The sequence below is a fragment of the Typopeltis vanoorti genome, chromosome 4 (assembly GCF_054136105.1).
Source record: "Typopeltis vanoorti isolate ZY-2024b chromosome 4, IOZ_Tvanoo_1.0, whole genome shotgun sequence".
Lineage (NCBI taxonomy): Eukaryota > Metazoa > Arthropoda > Arachnida > Uropygi > Thelyphonidae > Typopeltis > Typopeltis vanoorti.
The window spans coordinates 92353236-92371624 of record NC_143552.1 but is presented as its reverse complement, the minus strand read 5'-3'; the positions used below and the strand labels follow the sequence as shown (position 1 = coordinate 92371624).

At 34.1% G+C, this 18389-nt stretch overlaps 1 protein-coding gene across 1 annotated transcript in view; it reads right to left on the bottom strand.

Moving 5' to 3' along the window:
* The window catches only part of LOC150107495 (uncharacterized), a 1121546-nt gene that overhangs the window by 107135 nt on the left and 996022 nt on the right, over positions 1–18389 (bottom strand). The window contains exons 80-82 of the mRNA XM_090392112.1: positions 18266–18310; positions 12165–12282; positions 1797–1909 (exon numbers count right to left, since the gene is read on the bottom strand). Of these exons, the coding sequence (XP_090248238.1) occupies positions 1797–1909; positions 12165–12282; positions 18266–18310 (276 nt within the window). The remainder of the gene's footprint in view (positions 1–1796; positions 1910–12164; positions 12283–18265; positions 18311–18389) is intronic.

Genomic DNA, 18389 nt, shown 5'->3' with positions numbered 1-18389 from the left:
ACAGCAGATTATGGGAATGATGGGAACACTGATATGTAGAAGTAAGAATGTTTTGATTCCATTGTACAAGACTTTGATCAGGCCGCATGTGGATTACTCTGCACAGATTTGGTCATCAGGCTTTCAAAAGGATAATGAGATGCTGGCAAGGTTCCAGAGACGATTGACTAAGTTAGTTTCTGGTCTCTGGAATGTGGAATATGAGGATAGACTGAGAGAAAGCAAATTACTAGTGGATAGAAGGAAGAGGGGATATATGATGGAGACGTATAAGTTTGTAAGGGTTAATTAATGTGGATGTGATTTTTCATCTGGAGATAGGAGGAGAATGAGAGGCTGTCCCTGGAAGCTGTATAAGGTGGGTGAGCAAGTGGGTGAGGAGTAGATTTTTTGCATGGAGAGTGTTGAGTGATTGTAATGAACTGTTTGAGAGTGTGGTGAATGTAAAGACAGTGAATACATTTAAGTTGAGGTACAATGAGCTGCGCATGTTTGAGTGGGCCATCCCACGACGAGACTCCATGGAGGTCTGTTGATAATAATAATAATAAATTTAGTATTTGCATGGATTCTAAAGTCTCGTGGTTCTTAAAATTCCACTAAGAAACATATAATGTATTAGCCTGTTATTGAGAGATTTGAAGCAAAGAAACCATTGTTCAGTCATCTCCTGATAATTTTATAAGAAAGTCTGAACTGTCAAATATTAAACTTCTTAAATTTTTCTATTTTCTCATAGTATTATCCTATTGTCTTCTTTTGCATTAATAATTACATAATGAAATCCAATTTGTGTGTGAATTCTATAACTGAAACTAACAGAAATAACATTTGAAACATGTTAATGCAGTACCGCATTCACATACTATGTGCATGCAAACAGCCGGGTATGATTAAGAGGCAAAAGATCCATGTCATGTAAAATTCAAGTTACACAAAATTTGTGGAACGTAACTCTTACATAAGTCTGACACTTTCTGTATACTAAATCCAATGTACTATATGAATGACTAGTAAAGTAGAGGATGCAGAAATAATTTAGAAAGAAAAGTGTTTCGTTTCCAACAGATTTGCTAATTATAAAAATATCTATATGTTTCTGTAAGTCAGAAATAAACAGAAAAACAATCAAACAAGTGATGTATTGTAAATACTTAGGAATGCAGATTAACTCAGAAGGAATGTGAGAAAAATGTGTAAAATAGCGTGTCACTTGAGGCAAACAAGATTTCTAGATGTTTAAATAGAACAATGTGAAATGACTAATTTTAACTTATGCATCTGAAACAAGAGCTGAAACAGTTAAACACTACTGCAGGAATGAAAACACTTAGGAAAAGTGTAAGAAAAGCAAAATTTATGAAAATTTGTTATCAAGTATCAGAAATAAAGAGATATACAAAAAAAAGTGCACTTTACAACCAGTGAATGACTGGATAGCAAACAGGATATACTTGTAGTTACAATATTTATATATCCAGAAATCTTGTTTGCCTTAAGTGACTGCTAATTTACTTCATTTTCAGGTAAAAGAAATGTCAAAAACATCTGAATAGAATGTAAAAAGAAAGAATAATCAGAAAAATGAATACCAAGTACTGAAAACTAATTGGAATTTCAGAAAGTAGTGAAAATGACATGCAATGAATGATGAATGTTGTTGCAACAAGTTCAAGAAATAAGGAAAAATAGAGGGGAAAAAAAGAATTCAGGACTAAGTACTACTAAGTCCAATTAAATTTTCCAGTACTTAAATAATAAATCATCATTAACTCAGTTAAGGATTAATAACCTACCTCTCTGTCTGGACGTAAGGTATCTAAATATTCTTTGTGATCAATATAACCATCTCCATTACGATCAAAAATTTCAGCAACACGTTCCATTTCAAGACGACTGGTTGGAAATTCTGCAAATGCCAAAATAGTGTGAACACACACACACACACACAAGCACATTAATATGTCTTATTGATACATAAGTATAATAATTCAAAAAAAGCTATTGTCTTATAAGATTTACTACCAGAATTCCAAGAACAAATGCTACTTAGGAGATTTAAATCGTACTGCTCAATAAATTATGACTAGAAGCAACTCAAGCCAATAAGAACCTAAAATTATACAACAATTAAAGAATATTATCGTTATAAATACAAACTATATTTATAGCCATATTGTTAATTGTTTATTAACAATTAACAACTTAAAGCATATCACTATAAACCACAGCATGTTCTTTTTATTGTGTATGCATTTTAACAATGGCGAAAGAAGATAGAAGTTATAATCTTCTCACCTGACATTACTCTTTTTCTCTTCACAGTAATTACAAAACTAATAGCTATTATGAGAGAATTTCTGAAATCTCATGTCACTGTGAAAATTTGATGTTTGATGTAAGATTATGTAAGGTAATAAGTAAGGTAATAACAGCTTTAATTATTATTTTTATGCAGCATCTCCAACTCAGTCACCACTAGAAAGTGAATAAATTGCTATGGCAAGACCTATCCTTCACAAAACCAAACTGTCCCCACAAAGAATATTATCGCCTTCCTGAATTCTGCCTCTGACTAACATTTTTCAATATTTTAACCCATTGCTCCTGATATAATACTAATAACAGTGATTCCACTGGACCTTGCAAAGGCCTTTGACAGGATACCACATGGAACTCTAATCAGTAAACTGGAGCAGATGGGGGATGGATATAGGGTTGGTGAGATGGATAAGAGGGTGGTTGATGGAGAGATACCAGAGAGTGGTTTATTCAGGAGTTGAGTCCAAAAGACGGCTTGTGACTAGTGGTTTGCCGCAGGACTCTGTTCTTGGACCACTACTTTTCAATTTGTTCATCAATGATATAGGAAAGGATCTGAGAGGAAGTGTTCACTTGTTTGCTGATGATGCAAAGTTGGGTAGAGCAATTGTGAGTGCACAGGATGTCAAAATTTTACAGGATGATTTGGATAGTTTGGAGGACTGGGCTAGGGAAAATGGATGTCAATTCAATGTGGCAAAGTGTAAGGTTATGCATTTTGGGGTGAAAAGAATAGCAGCAGTATATCACACTGGTGGAACTGTACTCCAGGAGATTGATGAGGCCAGGGATTTGGGGTGTTGGTGGATAGGGAATTGAAGTTTAGGGGGCACATTGTAAAAGTGGCTAAATCAGCTCATCAAATCGCTTGGCTTCTGAAAAATACTCTAACAAGCAGAGACAAACAAGTTATTGTTCCTCTGTATCAAGCCTTGATAAGACCCCATCTAGACTACTGTGCCCAGATATGGGCGCCAGGGTTTCTTCTTGATGGGGAGGAGGTGGAGAGGATCCAGAGATGAGTGACCAAGATGATAGCAGGTCTGTGGAATGAACCTTATGAGAACAGGTTGAAGCTTTGTGGGTGCAAAATTTGGTCGATAGGCAGAAAAGGGGTGATATGATTGAGACATTCAAATTACTGAAGGATTTCTATAAGATTAATCCAGAAGATATTTTTGCGAATAGGACTGGTGGTGGGAGGACTAGGGGCCATACATGGAAGCTGGGCAAGAATGTGGTTAGCAGGGATATTAGAGCTAGGTTTTTTACTTGGAGAGTGGTGAATGAGTGGAATAAGCTGCCAGAGTCTGTTGTGGGTGCTACGACCATGAACGAGTTCAAGGCGAGGTATGATAGATACTGTGTGAATGTCAAAGAGTTGTTCTTGACATGATGTTAGGGCCTCCCTCGATGAGTCTGTAGACTCCTTGGAGTTGCCCGGAATAATAATAATAATAATAATCTAATTTGCTATATCTCTTTTGCACTGTGAATTAGCTGGCCTCATACAGAGGTGGCACGATTTTCTCTCCTGGAAACACAGGTTTCTCATCCTGCAAAACAAATAAACTGGCAATAAGAACACTCACAATTAACAGACATAACACACTGGCCTCATAGCCTGGCTTCAGCAGTAAATCCAAAACCACCAACCAATCACTTTGCAGTCTCCTTTATATAACATTTCATTTTGTTCTCTTTCCATTCCCTTGGGATCCAGTTTATGCTCAGACCTAAATTACAAAGTTTACAGTACATCAGGACTGCAGATGGGATACAGATTTTTTAATTATTTCATTTCATTATTTTATTTTTCTGTTTGTGTAGGTTTTTTTTATTTTTTGTACTTTTATTTATTTTTACAGTTTGGAAACCCTGCTCTAGAGAACCAAACATGGAAATTTTTCAAGGTACTTCAGGTCTATGATAAGCAGGGTAGTGGTCTCACATCAGATGAAATTCTTATAAAGACAATCACAAACATCAATGCCATGATGATTGTCTAAAGACAATCACAAACATCCATCCTCTTTGAAGTATCCAATTTTTGACCTCTTTTGGCAGAAAATCTCTCTCTTTTTCCTAATGTCACTAATCATTATAAACTTTTTGATTTCCTTTCTTTAAATGTTAATTTTCTTCAGTCTAACTTTCTAAACAGGTCAGCTTCCTCTGGGATTTTAATATTCACAACACCAACTGGCTATTGCATTTGTTGCTATTGCATATAGCCTATAGCTATATGCAATAGCAACTCCTGTTTGATTTCTGAAGTTCAAAGAGGAAAGCCAGTTGGTGTTGTGAATATTAAAATCCCAGAGGAAGCTGACCTGTTTAGAAAGTTAGACTGAAGAAAATTAACATTTAAAGAAAGGAAAAAAGTCTATAATTATTAGTGACATTAGGAAAAAGAGAGAGAGATCTTCTGCCAAAGGAGGTCAAAAATTAGGAGATTCTGAGTTGGATACTTCAAAGAGTACCCGATTTATGCAGTGTTACAGCAAACGTACTCATATATACAAAAAATGCATAATTTTCAAAGAGTATAAATGAGAACAACGAGATGAGTAGTGCTTGAGGAAGTCACAATTTTAGTTTTTGTCAAAAGCAAGAAAAGCAGGTGAGATTTTGTAGATTGAGATGGAAATCAGCGTTATTGAGGTTGGTAGTGAGATTAGGTATATTTGTGAAGTAGATGTGTAAAGATTACTGAAAATTGCTGTTGACTACATGGGCTGATGTTCCCCAAGCAATGCTTGAGTTTTGGTTTTCATGGCTGCTATTGTTCACACCAGCATTCTTTTTTTATAGTCAGTGGTCACACAGGATCACTATTTTCACATGACTTGTTGACATAGCTGCCAACTCTGTTCCCAGTGGGTGAAGGTTAGATGTGGATAAGATATTACACATGACAGGATGGAGTACCTTCAAATTTAATGCTTAGAGTCATTATGAATTCAGCTCTGCTCATTATCATTTCACAAATCAAGTAAGTTTTAACAGGCGCAAGAAGTTTTTTTCCATCTTTCTGTGTACATACCTGTGTAGGTTATTGGTCTCTCTATTCCATGCTGAATACTACTTGGATAAAGTTTGTCTTATGATCTGCCTATAATCGGTGTATAGAACAAGCAGGTGGTGGAAGTTTGAGAAACAAGCTGACCTAGCTGCAGTAACAAGTTTGCAGTATCTGTAAACTTGTTTACCTTAATCTTAGTGTGGTTTGGAATCCAACAGATGTGTGCATCCAAGTGCAGCTTCTATAGCTAATAGATGGCATGTTTGGACTAGAGACACTCCTGGATGTTTCTGCATCTCTACACATCTCATTCTTGCATGTAAAGAACTTTGTGAATCTGAATATATTATGCACCATTGGTAGTGCTGAAATGCTATGTATTTAATGGAAGGTCTATCGCATACAACTCAGCAATGAAGCCATTACATTCTAGTGGGATCTGAGCAGATATAATGCTGTCTGGGAAGACAGCAGAAGATCCCAGGAGAGCTTCTGATTTTGAACTGTCAGTGTACACAGGAACAAAAATAAAGAGTACTCCATTCTCTGAGTTGAAAGAGCTGCTTATACAGGAGGGGTGAAAATTTTCAGAAGTTTGCAAGAAGAAAAGCTGCATGGTGGTATGTACAAATGCCACAGCAGATGTGCATTTAGTAGCATATGTGCTATACAATATCTACCCCAATATCTAGAACTTATTAGAGAACTTTTATTTGCAATCCAAAAGGAGATTGATTTTATGGCAGTCTAACAGGTAATGAACAGATTCTCTCACTGTGGGCAAAAAACAGTTCACTGCATGGCACGGTCTGACAGAGATTTTTTTTTCATAACATGTAATAGTGAAGGGGAAGACACAACTATTGACACTGCAATGATGAAGGTTGGTCACTTCTCTCAACAAACAGATTATGGATCATTCAAGTTTGAAATGCTACAGATGCAGTTATTGTGAGGTACTGTGTCTAGCTGAGCCATACTCTTTGGATCCATAACCAACTTTTGATCTAACCAATGCCCAGTACAGTTGAAGTAAAGAACATCTGACCACCAATAAATGTGAAAGTTAGGATATTAAGGATGGTCATGGCTTTATGACACTTATCTCATACTTGCAAACTGGCATACATGGAGAAGGATACTGAGTTTCTTGCCAAATATGATTCACAAAAATTTGGCTTCTGGTGTAACTGGGACTGAAACTTATCCTAGTTGATATTCTGGGTCTGGTTGAGTCTATGACTGACAGAAATACACACACTTGTGAAAATCTAAAACCATTTGCAAGCACCCATTCTGAAAGATGGTCAATGGCTTGTTGCAGCTGCTTTCAATGACCCTCATATTGCATGAATGACAGAAAATGATAGACTCATCCACATAGTGGGTATTACTCACTTACTGTTTGAGGAAGTTCTTCTCTAACTGAGTTGATCTTAATTGAAAAAAAAAAAGCATCATGCTGATCATTATGGGACACACCTGTCTATTGGGTATATGGTCGGGAGAGTAGTTCCCACTAAGATTTGGAAGATTTGGTTGGATAAAAAGTTCATAATAAAAAGAGGGAGATTCCCTCTGACACCAAAGCTGTGTATGTCTTTTAGTATGTCAAATCTTCAAGCAGTGTCATCATATTCTTTTTCCATATGAAGAAAGGAAATCAGCAGACGAATAAATATGGATGAGTAAATACAACCTTAAAGTCACCTTTAAATCTCCTGCAAAATTACAAAACTTACTCAACTCATCTAAGGATCCACTTCCTCCACTGGCCCACCTTGGAGTATACCATATTCATTGCACCTGTAATTTGCCCTATATAGGAGAAATAGGATGCACAATTCCTAGCAGACAAAAGGAACATAAACCTCACATTAAATTTAATAATTATGGTGAAGCTGGCCTGTCTGATCATGCCCTGAATACTTTACTTAGAATTGACTGGAAAAGCACCTGTTGTTTTCATCACACCAAAACGTGGAATGAATGTAAATTTAAGGAGGCCTGGGAAATTCTTATCAACCACCCTTATCTCAACAATAATGATGGTCTAAAAATCCCAAGTATATGGAAGGCACATATTCTATCCACATAACCTTTCTCTCTAAGAGTTAATTATAAATAGGACTATAGGTAATACAGGATCTTAAATCTAATAGAACAATTCTCACGTTAAATTAGGACATCATTTTTGCTGTAATAAAACTATCTATAGGAAAAAGTTTTCCCTGATGCTGCCTGAATAGAATATAGCTTTGATGTAGTTATTTTATTTCATTTATTTGAATCTAATTTTTCACTAGAGATCAGGCCAATAGAATAACCATTGATCAAATCATTGTCTCTTTTGCACACTGTGTGAAATGTAAATATAGCTTATCTCTGTGTGTGTATATACACCAGATGATGACCTTAATATGAAGGTCGAAACGTTGGAAATTTAAAATTATTATTTCTAACATGGTTGTAGAGTCCATAATTTGTCTAAAATGAAAAGAACAAGCAGATAATGATTATGGTGAGCTATCTGCAGTATCTGCACTCCCATCAACTCCATTCCAACATGTCCTAGGATCCAACACAGGCAAACATAAAGTTGGAGTTTTCTCATTTGATAAAGTCCAAGAGAGCAATGGATGTGAGTGAAATACCAGGGTAGCTCATTTGCTTAAACAAAAAAAAAAGTCTATGAAGATGATGACTTCAAAAAGTCATCATCGGGACAAAGTCTAGGTGATGTTCAAGATATACCAGTTGCTATTCTGATTTACTGATGATGGATTGGGTTCAGCCATCAAAGTAGGCTGTTTCTCACAAAAGTACAGACCTGTAATCTCCTCCTGATGACATAATCTCATTATGTCTTCATCATACATACTGAACAGGTGAGGGGAAAGTAGGCATCCATTCCTAATTTCCTTGCTGACCTGAAGCAATCAGTTAATCCAGCACCTCTTCTTGTTATGGCTACTTTCTCATTGTACAAATTAGCTATCAACTTCAGGAAAATTCATAATTTCATTATTTCCCAATTTCACATGCAGAACACAGTCATAAGCTTTTAAGCAGTCTATGAAGCCCATTACTAAAGGAATGTTTCAACCTTCTATACTTCTCAATGATGTGCCTAAGTCAAAGGACTTGGTTTCTGGTATCCTTGCTCTTCCTTTAACAAGCATGTTCCTTAGGCATCTCATTCCTATTTAGAATAAGCATTAGCATAATCTTGCTTGCATGAGAGATTAATCTAGTAGTTCTATACATTAATTTTTGATTATAAGGATATGGCGAACAATATGACACAATCTTATTCCTCTATCACGTTAATTAATTCTGCCTGGATTTTATTCATCTGCACCTGGGTCTTATAGATAGTAAGCCTTTAACTGCTCTTTCAACCTGATGTCTAAGTAGAAGCAGTTACAACTTAAGATTCCTCTGGGAAGATGGGGGGGGGTCTCTTCAAATATTTCCTCATCCTCTCTGCTGTACAGTTCCTCATAGTACTCTTTCCATCTTTTTGATTTCTTGTTTTTCTGTTCATGCTGCTCCATTACTATCCTTTATAACATTCAATTTAGTCTCAAACATGTGCTTTAGGTTGGTTGATTTATAGTTTATTGGTGCAAGGACAGCAAAAGTCATACTGCACCATATCTGATGTTACAGCAATACACAAGGTATTAATAAACAGTCATAAAGGGATAAATTAGTAAATATGTTATGAACAGAAAAAAAAAATTTATTACTTAAAAATAAAGTTAAATAATGCAGTATTATCTAAATAAAAAATAGAATTTTTAATCAAATCTGATTGTAGAGAAATTAATTCTTTTTAAAAAGTTAAAAATGTCAGGCAATTTTTCTGAGTCTGATAAAATTTTATCTGAGTGTATTGGCTCAGCCACATAAGTAAAAATTTCATTCCTTCATTCATTCATTTACACTCCACTAGAATATGACAAATGGTGAGTGAGTTTATGGTTTCTTTCCAGAAAACCACAAAAAAACTCCTTTTTTTATGGTTTCTAGAGAACAAACATTCTTTGTTTACTAGATATAAATTTGTTGGCATTTTTGGATCTTTACCTAGCTCTGGAAAGGCAGTTATAACTACTCATTGCCAGGAATCTGGAAATTCTTTCTCACTAAAGATTCTGTTGAAAAAATAAAACCACTGATTCATAAAGAATGGCAAGAGATGTTCATTCATCTCATAATGGATGTCATTTGGTCTCGCAATAGTTGGTTGACATTGAAGCAAAGCAATGTTCAGTTCTTTTTCCTTAAATGGCCTGTTGTAAAGTTCCAGATACCTGTAAGGTATCCGGAACTTTACAACAAAGTGAACAGAATTTGATATTTTTCTGCTTTTTGTTTTAGATTGAAGAATTCAAGGAAGTAAGAAGATATTGTTGATGTTTTGACAAACTCTCCCTGAGAATTTGCCAAAACGTGAGCATTCCACCTTGTATAACTATTCCTCCACTGAAGATGCTTTCAAGCTGAAATATTTGTAAATCAAGTGTTATTTTTATTTAACATTTCTTGTGTTTACATGTTAAAACAGTTTTATACAGAAACAAGAACATTGTATATTATAATTTCCATAGTGTGAGTTTTGATTTTAAACTCAAACTTCTCAACAATTAACTGTTTATATTAAATTGACATGTTCAAATATGCTAATTTTATTCAACATGGATCTAAATAACTGAAAACTCTGGCATTTGAATTAGGATTCCCAAAAATTAAGTTTTAAAGAAATGTTTACTATTAACTCACAACTCATTCATGAGATGGACATAACATTGGTTCAAATTAGTCTATTCCATCTGATGGAAACTATGACTACTGCTAATAAAAACATGCTACAAATGTAAGTTTGTGGGAAGTTTTCGGTATTGAGACCACATTATAATATAAATAAAGAGTTTAATAAAAAAATAAGCAATTAAAACTCGACAAGTTTCATATGTCATAAAACTTACATCATCAGGAGTAGTGGTACATAAAAGTTTTACACAACAAAAGCCTATTAACAATTAATTACACATATTAGATGTTTTTGATAACTTCACAACTGTTAAATATAAGTGATAAGCCAGAATACAAATGGTAAATTCATTACTGTATACCTGTTGGAACATAGCTAGTTGTTACTATCATATTCTGTGGTATCACGTGTGCTATATCCTCGGTCAGTGACAGTTAAATTTTTGATGAGAGTAGACCATACTTGATGTAAAATTAAGCCTTGATTTTTATTGCATTGTGTAGGGATCCTGACCATTTGCGAGGCTTATCATTCCTTGATATCTTTGTCGAAGTAAACAAAGAGGAAAAAAAGGTTATCCTTTTCTGTATACAGAAAACCTACCACAACAGGAGATTTTTAAATGCCACTTCACACCACCATCCATTGCAAAACATAGGCATAATTAAAACTTTATGAGACAGGGCATACAATATATCAAGCATGTCAACTAAAAGGAATAAAGTACTGCACTATCTGAAACAGAACCTTGTACTTAATGGTTTTGAAACAAAGACAATCAGAAAAATTCTTAATACATCTCCTGCAACTCTCTTACTTAAACAAGATTTCAAGAATGCAATCACACTGCCTTATATCAAGAATGTCACAGACAAAGTGGCTGCATTGCTCTGTGAGTACAACATGAAAGTTCTTTTTTACCTTTACAAAAAATATCAAGATTCCTACATCCACCAAAACCTCCACATTACTCCCATGAAAAACCAGGCATCTACGAGATTCACTGCACTTGTGGCATTTGTTATGTAGGCCAGACAGGAAGGGCCGGAGAGAGAGAGATCCACATGTCTGAACACATATGTCAAAAAAAGAAGAGACCATAAATCAGGCCTGGCATTCCACACAACTGCTACTGGCCATCAAATACTCTGACAACAAACAAAAATGTCATATATTGATTGTAACCATTTAACAAGAAAATTTAAAAAAGCCTCGCAAATGCTCAGGATCCCTATGCAATGCAACAAGACCATACTTAATGCAAAATTAATATTTTGCATCAAGTATGGCCTGCTTTCATCAAAAATTTAACAGTCGTGGACCTAGGATATAGCACATGTGATACAACAGAATGTATGCAATGTTCCAACATGCATATAGGTTTATCAATTATATTTAACAGTTGTGAAGTTATCAAAAACATCTAATATGTGTAATTAATTATCAATAGCCTTTTGTTGTATAAAACTTTTATGTACCACTACCCCTGATGATGTAAGTCTTATAAAGTATGAAACATGTCAGATTTTAATTGCTTATTTTTATTAAACTCCTTATTTATATTATAATGTGGTTTCGAAAGCAAAAACTTCCCACAAAAACATACTGTATTTTTGGTTTCAGGGCAGTTCATCAAAATCTTGTTCATTCCCTCGATTTTGTCCAAAATGTCCTACTGGACTTTTCTCATCCAGTAGGACATTTTGTCCAATGTTATTTGTCTAATTGAAAATAATTAAATGAAATGCCCTGAAAGTACCTGGGTTTGAGATTCTTCACCCAATCCTATTTCGATTTGAAAATAATTGGAAGAAATGCTCTGAAAGCACCTGGGTTTGAGGCTATTCGTCCAATCCTATTTATAAAAGGACAAAAAATCTTGGACCATCTGCCTTCAAACCTTTTTTTTTTTTTTTTTTTTTACAGTAGTACATAATAAATACAGACTGAATTAGTTTGCAGATAAAAATGTCCAGAAACACAAAAGTTAACAACATAACTTAATATTCATCACTATGCATTATATACAAAACTTACTAGATTTTAATATTCCTTCAATAAATTCTTCCCTAGTAACTTTACCATCGTTGTTTTTATCAATTTTACGGAAAAGATCCATTATTCGAGATTTCTTGTTATTCATCCAGTTAAGGAACTAAGAGAAAACAAGAACAGATTGTCGACATTACATCTTATACTAATTAAAACAATAATCTATGGAAGTTAACTCAATTTTACTAAATCATACAAATAACATTTTCTGAAAAAATAACTACACAGAATTTCTCCACTTAGATAAATAACTAATGATGTTCTGGCAACTAGTAGTGTAGTAAACTGGCACCTGGGGCAGAGATAAGAACTGGCACCTCTAATAAAAAAAAATTTGCTCTATGACTTCAAATAGTGCCCCTTAGGACATGGTGCTTGGGGCGAGGGCACAGGTCACCCTATGCATGCTACACTGCTGGCAACCATAATGTTGAGCATACCAAATTTTGGCAATGTGTGGTTGGTCAACAGAAATCATATCTGCCATTCACCTTCACAAGGTAATAAATAAATAAATAAAAACTACATAATGATATAATCACGTAATCACAAGAAAGATATTTATTTAACCAAATATTTCGGTCTGGAAATAGCAGACCATTGTCAGTGGTAATACAAGAACAGTTTAAAAATACAAGCTAGAATACTAACAATAGATCGTTAAAATTATAACACGCCGCATGATGTTAAATCACTAAGTATGAAACGGAATATTTTGAAGTACAAACATGATTGAATTTGCTATTAAAAAAAAAAAATTAATTAATGAGTAATCTTGATTAGACTTTCCCAGATTTTTGATATAGATATACAGTCATTATGATTCAGGTTAGGACAATGGAGCAAGGCCTCCACGCTTTCCTTGAACAAACATTCAAACCTATAACGGGATCTATGTAAGAGGCGAGTCTTGGACCAAAGGATGCTGTGGTTAGTTTCAATCCCATGTTGAGCCAATCCAGACTTTTCAGGTTTGTTGTGAAGAATGGATGATTGATGTTCTTGGATTCTTTTTTCAAGAGAACATCCAGTTTGTCCAAAATAAAAGAGATCACAGTTGCATGGAATTTGATAAACTCCAGGAAGAGATAAAGTTGAGCATTTGTCTTTAGGAGAAGGAAAATGAGAAGACAATTTGTTAATAGGTGAATACGTAGTTGTTAAATCATATTTCTTTAAAATTCTTGCGATAGGTTCTGAAATACCGGATATATAAGGAATAGGCACTCGACGTGTTGAAACTTTGTTGTTTTGTAGAGGATTATAAGAATTGAGAAGACGTTGAGTACTTTTTTCAGAAAAGCCATTGAGTTTCATGTGTTGTTGGATAGTAGAAAGTTCTTTCTGTAGATAATCAAAAGTAGAACAATTAGTTTTGGCTCTTCTGATGAGGCATTTTAAAATTCCTGTTTTTTGACATGGATGATGGGCTGATTCTTTAAGAATATAACGACCCGTGAATGTTGGTTTCCTGTATACTGTAGTTGTAAAAATATTTGAAGGTGATCGGATGAGGAGAACGTCTAAAAAAGATAACTGGTTGTTTTCTTCTAATTCCATAGTAAACTTTATGCGATGATTCAAGGAATTAATACTGTTTAAAAAGGAAGGTAAAGCGTTTTTGCTGTGAGGCCAAATAGTAAATATGTCATCTATATATCTTACCCAAAAAGATGGTTGAGGGAAAATAGATGCGAAGAGGACTTTTTCTAAATGTTCTAAATAAAAGTTGGCTAAAGCCGGAGAAAGAGGACTTCCCATGGCCGTTCCTTCTACTTGGTTATAAAATTTGTTTTGATATACGAAATATCCAGAATGTATTACGAAATTGAATAGTTTTATAATATCTTGAGGAAAGATGCCAGCAAGTAATTTTAAAGTTTCCTTGAGAGGTATATTGGTATATAAAGATTCTATATCAAAACTAACCATAAGATCTGTAAGTTGTAATGAGACATTTTTTAATTTTTCTAAGAAATCTGAGGAGTTTTTTATAAAAGAATTAGAGTTGCCAATGTGAGATTTCAATAATTTAGCTAGATATTTGGCTATACGGTAAGTAGGAGAATCAATACAATCTACTATTGGACGAAGAGGATAGTCAATCTTATGGATTTTTGGAAGGCCATAAAATATAGGAGGTCTTGCAAAATGAATTTTAAGTCTTTCAATTGTGTCTTTATCCAAACTGATGACTTCATCAAGGAGAGAATTTAATTTCTTTGGTTGTCTGTTGGTTGGATTATAATCAATTTCTTGATATGTGGAGTGATCTCGAAGCAAAAGAGAAAGTTTTCTTCTGTAATTTGCTGAGTCCATAACTACTGTTGCTTTTCCCTTGTCAGCTTTAGTGATAATGAGGTGATTATTTTTTCTCAAGGACTGTAAAGATTTCATTTCAGAAGGAGATATGTTGGAAGGAGGAAGTTTAGCCTTAAGTAGAGACGAAGCGACTTCTAGGCGAAGAGCATTAGCATTATCACTGGTTAGATGATTAAGATTCCTCTCAATATTAACTAGGAAATCAAGATATGGTATTTTATTTGGAACAATAGAAAAATCATGTCCTTTTGACAGGATGAGGGTTTCGCTTTTAGTCGAAGGACGTCCGGATATATTTACAATCCAATTATCTATTGGATTGGATTATAATCAATTATCCAATTGATTATAATCCAACCAACAGACAACTAAAGAAATTAAATTCTCTCCTTGATGAAGTCATCAGTTTGGATAAAGACACAATTGAAAGACTTAAAACTCATTTTGCAAGATCTCCTAGATTTTATGGCCTTCCAAAAATCCATAAGATTGACTATCCTCTTCGTCCAATAGTAGATTGTATTGATTCTCCTACTTACCATATAGCCAAATATCTAGCTAAATTATTGAAATCTCACATTGGCAACTCTAATTCATTTATAAAAAACTCCTCAGATTTCTTAGAAAAATTAAAAAATGTCTCATTACAACCTACAGATCTTATGGTTAGTTTTGATATAGAATCTTTATATACCAATGTACCTCTCAAGGAAACTTTAAAATTACTTGCTGGCATCTTTCCTCAAGATATTATAAAACTATTTGATTTCGTAATACATTCTGGATATTTCGTATATCAAAACAAATTTTATAACCAAGTAGAAGGAACGGCCATGGGAAGTCCTCTTTCTCCGGCTTTAGCCAACTTTTATTTAGAACATTTAGAAAAAGTCCTCTTCGCATCTATTTTCCCTCAACCATCTTTTTGGGTAAGATATATAGATGACATATTTACTATTTGGCCTCACAGCAAAAACGCTTTACCTTCCTTTTTAAACAGTATTAATTCCTTGAATCATCGCATAAAGTTTACTATGGAATTAGAAGAAAACAACCAGTTATCTTTTTTAGATGTTCTCCTCATCCGATCACCTTCAAATATTTTTACAACTACAGTATACAGGAAACCAACATTCACGGGTCGTTATATTCTTAAAGAATCAGCCCATCATCCATGTCAAAAAACAGGAATTTTAAAATGCCTCATCAGAAGAGCCAAAACTAATTGTTCTACTTTTGATTATCTACAGAAAGAACTTTCTACTATCCAACAACACATGAAACTCAATGGCTTTTCTGAAAAAAGTACTCAACGTCTTCTCAATTCTTATAATCCTCTACAAAACAACAAAGTTTCAACACGTCGAGTGCCTATTCCTTATATATCCGGTATTTCAGAACCTATCGCAAGAATTTTAAAGAAATATGATTTAACAACTACGTATTCATCTATTAACAAATTGTCTTCTCATTTTCCTTCTCCTAAAGACAAACGCTCAACTTTATCTCTTCCTGGAGTTTATCAAATTCCATGCAACTGTGATCTCTTTTATTTTGGACAAACTGGATGTTCTCTTGAAAAAAGAATCCAAGAACATCAATCATCCATTCTTCACAACAAACCTGAAAAGTCTGGATTGGCTCAACATGGGATTGAAACTAACCACAGCATCCTTTGGTCCAAGACTCGCCTCTTACATAGATCCCGTTATAGGTTTGAACGTTTGTTCAAGGAAAGCGTGGAGGCCTTGCTCCATTGTCCTAACCTGAATCGTAATGACTGTATATCTATATCAAAAATCTGGAAAAGTCTAATCAAGATTACTCATTAATTAATTTTTTTTTTTTAATAGCAAATTCAATCATGTTTGTACTTCAAAATATTCCGTTTCATACTTAGTGATTTAACATCATGCGGCATGTTATAATTTTAACGATCTATTGTTAGTATTCTAGCTTGTATTTTTAAACTGTTCTTGTATTACCACTGACAATGGTCTCTGCTATTTCCAGACCGAAATATTTGGTTAAATAAATATCTTTCTTGTGATTACGTGATTATATCATTCAGCCTTATGTCGCAAGTATCCTTGAAACAACAAAAACTACATAAGTAAATAACATCTTATGTACAAGAATGTATGTCAGCCTGATTTGCCTAGTGGCTAGCACAACTGCTCTCTAAACAACAGGGTGTGGGTTTGAATTACACTATGGGCATGAATGTTACTGACTTCTTTAGGTGATAAATGAATTTCATCGTCCAGTGCATGACCACTTCCCTAGATATTGGAAGCTGAAGTAGCATGAAAAAGTCCCATGTTTAGACTCTAAAACAGGGTTTTTAGATTAGATAAAAAATAAATAAAAAATACTAAAATTTTAAAAATTAATAAATATATTAAAAAAAAATCCTTAACCTACCTATGACACTAATGTTACTATAGGTTCACAACGTTTTTGTAATTTTAAAAAGTTGATTAATGCATAATACACATATAAAAAAACATCTATGGTTAAATGCATCTCTGTAAAAATTAATTATTTGTAAAAAAGTTAAAATTTTGTGCAATTTTTATGAGTTCAATAGGATCTACCTGGGTGTATGCAACTTAGCCAGATTAGCAAATGCTGCATTCCTCCCTCAACTAAAGTGCTGGTGGAGTCAACCAGCACTCAACCATGACTATGCCATAGGTCATAGCCATCTTATACATTTTTTCTCAACAGATAAAAATATATAAGATTATTATTATTATTATGGACTGCTCCATGGAGTCCTTAGACTCATCGAGAGAGGTCCTAAATATCATGCCAAGCACTATCCATATGATTATAGCATTATACCACAGGATTATGCATCTCCCTTGAATACATTTGTTGCCTTGTTATAGTACATAAGTCTGAAATAAAGCTGGATCTTTAATATATCCTCTTTCTATTTATTTTTCATTGCCAAAACGAAGCTGTATTACTCTTTCTTTGATAATTCCCTAAGATTTTTCTTGGCATGACTTGTTAACTTCTGCTCATACTCTTACTGTCTTTACCAACTGAATCATCTTCCTGGCTTGCTTTTTGTACTCTTCATACTTTATTCAGTATTTGACCTTCAGAATTCATTCATACACTGGTGCTATTAAATATCTCTTTGTCAGTGCCCAAGGCATTTATTTTCTTCCTGCTTAACTTCTCATTCCATGCTAGAGCTCCATGCTGTCTCCTAAGTTTTTGATAATGACTGGCTTTGTAGTTCCACACATATCCTTTCCTGACAAAAGTCTTCATATGGTTAGCCACCACCCAGGTAATCAGTTCATGATCACTTGCACCAACTGGAGGAAAATGTGACACCCAACTCACAATCACATCCTCTAATGAAATGAGCAAATTAATACTCTCGATCCTCACGTGACCTGTTTTACATATTGTTTAAGATGGTTGACTTGCAAGAAATTCCTTTTCCTTATTCCCAAATACTAAAATTTCCAATCTATATTACCATAATTGAAATCACCTATAATGATTACTCTTCCCTTGTTCACTAACTCAAGTTGCTTACGTTCTTCATCGCTACTCTTCACATTCTCTGGCCTATAGCAGCATCCAATTAAATTATATATATAGATATGAATAAGCAATAAAATCAAAGAAATATCCACTATTTAAGTAATAATTGCTTTTATTTAAGTTTGAATAATTACTGATTAGCCTTTAAGTTAAAAATAGTGAATAAAAAAGGGGGCTGAAAGGTTATCACTTACTCTTCTTCGCCATTCATCAAAATCAAAATTCTTGATTCTTTCAAGCTGAAAAACAAAATTGTTTTACTAATCATTTTCTTTTAATGTTTATGTTTAAGTGATATTATAGCATCAACAGATCTTT